We start from the raw sequence: 6,395 nt of genomic DNA on the forward strand, positions 1-6,395 counted from the left end.
ATACTTTTTTCCATTATATATATATATATAATCGATTGTTTATAGAATACAAATCATGCTGTCTTGCTGATAAGGAAAGGGTGCTTTTTGTGATGGTGTGCTACATTGAGATTCCCCATTCTGTCGAAAAGAATCCTCCACAACTCAGCATCCATAACCACGCAATACATTCGGAACACATTTAAAAATGATTTTCCTAGCCATCTTTACGTTATTGTTTCCCATGCACAGTGGATAATGTGGGAGTTATCTTTGTCTATTGTCTTTTTTTCCTCTTTCTTCATCATATACAACACTTTGAGGTACATTCTTTGTATGAAAATGTGCTATATAAATAAATGTTGTTGTTATCAGGAAAAAGTACTAAATGCTGCAGCTTTCTAAGCTGATGACGAAAATAGAGATGTCATTGTGGGAAAAAAAACGCACCCATTTGGACCGGCAGGGTGGCGTCGTGGTGAAGGTTTATACTGCAAACCCTCAGGTCGTGGGTTCAAGTCCTGTTACAAACACTGTGTGATCGTATTTGCCAAGTAATTAGTATAACTAATCCAATCCGGCGATACAATCAAATATTATAGTTTTTTTCTCAATTTAATGTTGTAATTACTAGCATATCTTAAAAAATAGCGTTTGTTCCCATAAATACAAAATACATCCTAAACGTATCTAATAGCTGTGGTAAAAGTGCGCGTACGTGTCTACACGTGACGTACTCTGTTAAAAAAATCCCGTAAATAAGTAACAAAGGGTATACCTGTACAGTAAAAAACCTGTACTTTTACATTTCACGTGCTTGTGCTAAAAAATCAAAACAAAAGACGTGTAACCAGTTACATCTCAAATGTTATAATTCGGCTTGAATAAAAGCCAACTTACGTGCAGCTTTGAAGCAAACGGAGTGTTCCTTTATGGAAATACAGAATTCTGTGCCAATGTGAGTTTCGGGCAATACAACAATTATTTATAAAATAGTCTTGCACATTGAAACAATTAATTGATATTAATAGCCAGAACACAGTTTAAACGTGCATTTACGTTCGCCATTGTTTAAACCGTTTACTGTATTAATGTATTTTATTTTTACTTTATTGTTTTTAAAAAAGTACGTCACGTGTTCAAACACAAGCAAGCAGACGAGCACGCGCACATTAATCGCAGCTATTCTGGTGAATTGTTGTGTGTTTATAAATTGTACTTATAGTGTTTATACTGTTTTTAGTTTATAGTTATACTGTTTTTCATGTGATATATTACAACGTTAACTTAAAACAAGATGCATCACTGTCATATTTGTCTCCACGGATCAACTGAAGGTTTGACGCATTTATCTATTAAGGCGACTCTCCACATTTGAGAGCACAGGCAGGTGAAGTGACTTATAGTCAGGGTCACAAAATGTTAGCGAGATTTGAACCTCAGGGTCTGAGGTCTGACATCTTAACCAAAATAACGGGACCAGAGCGGTTCCTCAGAGCAATGCTACAGGGAAGCCATATTTTGGTTTTGGAAAGAACCACCCACATGAAGGCTCCAGGAAGAACATTTAATTATTTAAATCCTTAACAGACTCTATAAAAAGCTAGATGATCACAAATATGTGCAATATCAATGGGTTCCTGATTTTAAGAGGACTCTTGCTGCACACAGTAACACAGGTTAAGTTCAGGTTTTCTTGATATGTTAGTTCCCTGCTAGGCAGCCTACTCGACATTAAAGATTTGTGTTTTGTCCACACATTAAGGACGTTTTCAAAGCCCATAACCAATCAGAATCAGAATCAAAGAGCCCTTAACAGAATGAAATCCTTTTCAGGCAGTGGTTCGGAATCACGCAGACCAGTTTTTTTTTTCCATTTTAATTTTAGTATTATGACAACACAAAAAAGATATCCACACCGAAAAAATGACTTTTGAAATTAATTAATTTTTAAGGGTAAATAGTTGTACGGTTTTTCTCATGTAAACGAACAAATTTATGATTATGTTTAATTTGCTAGTTGTTTTTTAATATCAGCTCAAGTATTTTGAGCAGAGTTTACTGCAATTTGTTAAGTAATTGAGACTAACTCAATAAAGCTAAATCTTGGATTTGATTATTTTTTATATCTTTACTATAGTGTTTACTAAATATATTTATGGTACGATGATGTGAATTAATTCACACAAATAGTTCCGAAACAAAGTGTGTAAGAAACTGAAAACCATTTATAACATATCAACACAAACAATTAAAAATAACAAGCATGTATTCGTAAAAGTTTAGTTTTGCTTCATACTTCATGCAAAAACTAGATATTCATGTACAGACTTTAATCTAACTGTATATCGATAAAATTGGAGTATTATGTTTTGAGGATTAAAAAAGTGTTAATTTTGAGAAAGAGCAACACAAAATAGGGGCTCTGTAAATAAAATCCCCAAAAATACACTACATTAACCGTATACTGTATTTCAGTCAGTCATTGTCCAACCCGCTATAACATATTCAGGGTCACGGGGGTCTGCTGGAGCCAATCCCAGCGTGCAAGGCAGGAACAAATCCTGGGCAGGGCGCCAGCCCACCACAGGCCACACAAATACTCCCACACCCACACACTATCGCCAATGCACCTAACCTGCATGTCTTTGGACGCAAAACCGGAGCACGCGGAGGAAACCCACGACGTGCCGCCCCTAAATAATTGTTGTATTGCCGTAAACTCATAATGGTGCATAATTCTAAATTTGCATAAAGTTAGTATTAGTATATTTGCATAAGGAACGGCCTTTTTACCTCAAAGCTGCAAACGCTTCCTTATATCGCCATACTTGTGCACTGTGAAAAACAAAAAATGCATGATTAACAAAATTATTTTTCATTTGTGCTTTGTAGTACTAGGGTGTTGTACCGTGTTAGCCGTTATGGATGCAATGAGAGGTCAAGCAAAATTACACCTTTTATTGGCTAACTAAAAAGATTACAATATGCAAGCTTTCTAGGCAGGGCCCTGGTTCTGGCAGTTTGTAATTGTCTTTTCACTTTTTATTGTGATCTGAATATTTTTGTGGTTACGGAAGCTGATTTATGCGGAGTTGTTTTCGGTATGGCTGGCGATACTGTAAGCCTTCTCCATTGGACAACAAGAATTTGAATTTTGTTAACTATCGATTCATGTCCAAGGAGTAAAATAAAAGCGGCTTGCTTACGTCTTTCAGATTTTATTAGAGTTAGACATTGCTGTTGATCTCACACGGGTAAATTAATTGTGTTGTGTGTATATTGCAGGAAGATGCAAGTTAGAAGCGGAATGAAACGGTTCATGATAGAATTATAATTGGTGACTTGATTAGTTTTATTGAGGCAAGCCATATACTTATGCTCCTGACAGGTTTTTGGCGGTTAAATGATTGGCAGCTCAGCTGCCAGTCATTTAATCGTTAAATTATAGGACCAATTATTAACGTGTAATTACAACAGGCTCCGAGGTCGATTGTGCTTCTGTTAAAAGAAAATAATCAACTAATTATTATTATTAATTGTGATAATATGACATCTGAGAGATTTTTGTCAAAGTAACTAGAAAAAGCAACATAACACCAGCAAGCAGGATTATTATATCGTATAGTGTAAAAAATAGATAGATAGATAGATAGATAGATAGATAGATAGATAGATAGATAGATAGATAGATACTTTATTAATCCCAGGGGGAAATTCACAAAGGCACTATATTAAATCACGTCACTGGGGACTGTCTCACTGTGCAACCATAACTCACTTTATTTGTGGTCCTCATATCACAGAAGTACGGGAACAGCCGTCACATGTTTGTTATATTTGTCACAGTTGTTGTTGCTATCTATCTATACAGTGCCTTTCATATCTATCTATCTATAGTAAGCGTTCTTGTGGAAACACTTTTTTCAGTGCAATAGCACAGCCAAAGTATAGAATTAATTAATTAGCGGTTTATCAATGGCGGCCAGGAATTCGTCTAATTAACGCAGGATCTGAAGCGCTGAGGCGGTGTGACCCTGAGCAAGTCACTGCACCTGCATGTGCTGCAACTGGAAAAAGAAATCTAACGGATTGTATCTCAAATATCGTTAAGACACGTTGGATGAAAGCGTCAGACAAATCATTTTAATTCGATATAACTTATAAATCCCCGAGAGTAAATGGTCTTTCCGCTAGAATTTGAATCAGAGCAGTTATGCACACACGTCTGCGCGGCACATGAAAACACAGGCATACAATCCTTTCTTTATCTTCCTTTTTTATTTGCTAGTAAGTTTAAAAACAAAGTTTTCTTTCTCTTTTTACAAACGTAAAATGTTTTTAAATCACATGCATGGTTTGGCATGAAACAAGCATTCATAATTCACTCGCGAGGCAATCGCGCCAACAATAAATTAGGCAAATACTGCTTCGGAAAAGAGAAAATGTGATTCCCTGTATGAATGAATGGCCAAGTGGTTGTCCGTTTTGGGGGGTCTTTTGCTGCCTCAATTAAAAATCAGCTCTGCAGCTGACTGGTGAAGTATACCTGACTCCTTAGAAGAATGCGGACAGTCCAATACGGATTCATTATGAATAAATAACTTAATTCGTAATCTCCACCCGTGCCCCCAATAAATATTTAGTTCGCCGTCAAGTCTTTCAAGTCAATGGAGAATTCCGTTAAAAGAACTTCCATGGTTTTGGGTGAAGTAGCCCGAAAAATCGGAGGCAGCCGACATCCCACTAAAATTAGATCCGTTACTGGCGTGGAGAAACTGCTCCACCGGGGACAGTTTTGGAGGGGAAGTTGTAGTATGAGGCAGCTGAGATGCGGGGAGGGTCACGGAGCCATTTGGATGAGGTATATGATGCGAAAAGAAGTAACTCGTTTGTCCAGTGGCCAATAGATTGAAGGAACAAGGGTTCAAGGAAGTAGAAAGAGGGATTGTGCAGGGCAGGGACGCAGCAGAGAAGGAAGCCGCAGCGGTGACTTGGTGATGATGGCCATGCGGGAGGGCATATGACGGGTCGCCGCTTCCTTGGATGAGTCGGTCCACCCCGCTGGAGCTGAGCTGCTGAGAGGCCTGAGAAAGCACAGAGGCGGCGGCGTAAGAACTGCTCGGAGAGCCAAACGTGTACCCCAATGGAGTCCCCGCGTGACGGGCGTGAGGAGTTTGTTGGAGAGAAATGAAAGGGGACATCGGCCAGTACAGTGACCCAGCGAAAGCCAAGCCAGCAGCGGCCGCAGCCGCCGCTGACGAAGTCAGTCGGTTACCCCTTTTGAAACCCATCTTGGCTCGGGAGGAAGCGGTGGAACGCCGTCGAAGCTTGCCGGTGGTGCCACCAATGAACACATCGTCACTGGACGGGTCCAGCATCCAATAATTCCCTTTGCCCGGGTCGTCGTAGTGGCGTGGCACTTTGACGAAGCACTTGTTAAGGCTGAGGTTATGTCGGATCGAATTTTGCCAGCCCTGTTTATTCTCCTTGTAGTAGGGGAAGTTCTGAATGATGAACTCATAGATGCCGTTGAGTGTAAGCCGCTTCTCCGGGCTCTGACGGATAGCCATCATGATCAGGGCGTTGTAGCTGAAAGGAGGCTTGTCGTGTTTTGTCTCCTTCTCCCCTTTTGTAGCTCCTTCTGATAGTACCCTCTTTTCGGAAGGTTCCGTCACATCCTCGTTCTCGCAATTCAGACTGGAACCTCGTGTGCAATTTTTGGTGCCATTTGCTTGTCCCTTGGCACCTTCATCTCCTAGCACTTTTGTATCGGCGACCCAATCTGACGAGCACTCGGCGCCTTTCATTAAATTTTCAACAAGTTCTTTTGCACTCGAAGTCAACCCGTTTGCACAGATGCCCCATTCCTTAAGTGGACTTTCTCCGTGAATGGGGTCACGGGGACTGTCAGAGGACTCCAGGTGAAAGGGACTCGCCTTGTCTCCGGTTTGGTTCCCCGCTCCGTCATTCAAGGGCCGTTCCCTCAATAAGCTGTTGATGCTGAAAGGAGACTTGTACACAGACCCGGGGGTCTCCTTCAAGGTTTCCATGTCCGGCATCACCCCAGATCTGATCAGCAAAGGGGTTGCGCGGCACATGCGAACTGAAGAGCTGCGCACGCCATTCAGCTTCTGCTGCCAAAGTGAAACTCGCGAGCTCGGACTCGACTGAAGACTATAAGCCGCTCACCTGCTTCCTAACCAGTGGCACCTCCTTCTGAAGAGTCAACTTTCCACATGCACACTCCCCCTAGCCCCCCACGTACACTTCTCGCGTCATGGCCCCTTCAGAAAAAGCAAGCAGGATCCTTATTGAAACTGAAGTCCAAAAGAATGGGACTGTTTAGAAAAGGAGTTACAGTAGAAAAAGACCAACGTTACCTGGCCGAGCTTTCTTCACGCAGGTATGTGTTC

General features: G+C 40.8%; 1 protein-coding gene across 1 annotated transcript; it reads right to left on the bottom strand.

Annotated features, from left to right (window-relative positions):
- Positions 1-4,494: 4,494 nt before the first annotated feature.
- foxg1c (forkhead box G1c) lies at positions 4,495-6,149 on the bottom strand. Its single transcript, XM_028820384.2, has one exon. It carries the CDS (start codon positions 6,078-6,080, stop codon positions 4,647-4,649), a length of 1,434 nt encoding a protein of 477 aa, XP_028676217.2. The 5' UTR covers positions 6,081-6,149; the 3' UTR covers positions 4,495-4,646.
- Between the last annotated feature and the right edge of the window lie 246 nt (positions 6,150-6,395).

The sequence above is a fragment of the Erpetoichthys calabaricus genome, chromosome 1 (assembly GCF_900747795.2).
Source record: "Erpetoichthys calabaricus chromosome 1, fErpCal1.3, whole genome shotgun sequence".
Classification (NCBI taxonomy): Eukaryota; Metazoa; Chordata; class Cladistia; order Polypteriformes; family Polypteridae; genus Erpetoichthys; species Erpetoichthys calabaricus.

What these genes read in the sequence shown, in the direction of transcription:
- foxg1c (XM_028820384.2), bottom strand. Translation starts at nt 6,080, where the DNA reads ATGTGCCGCGCAACCCCTTTGCTGATCAGATCTGGGGTGATGCCGGAC.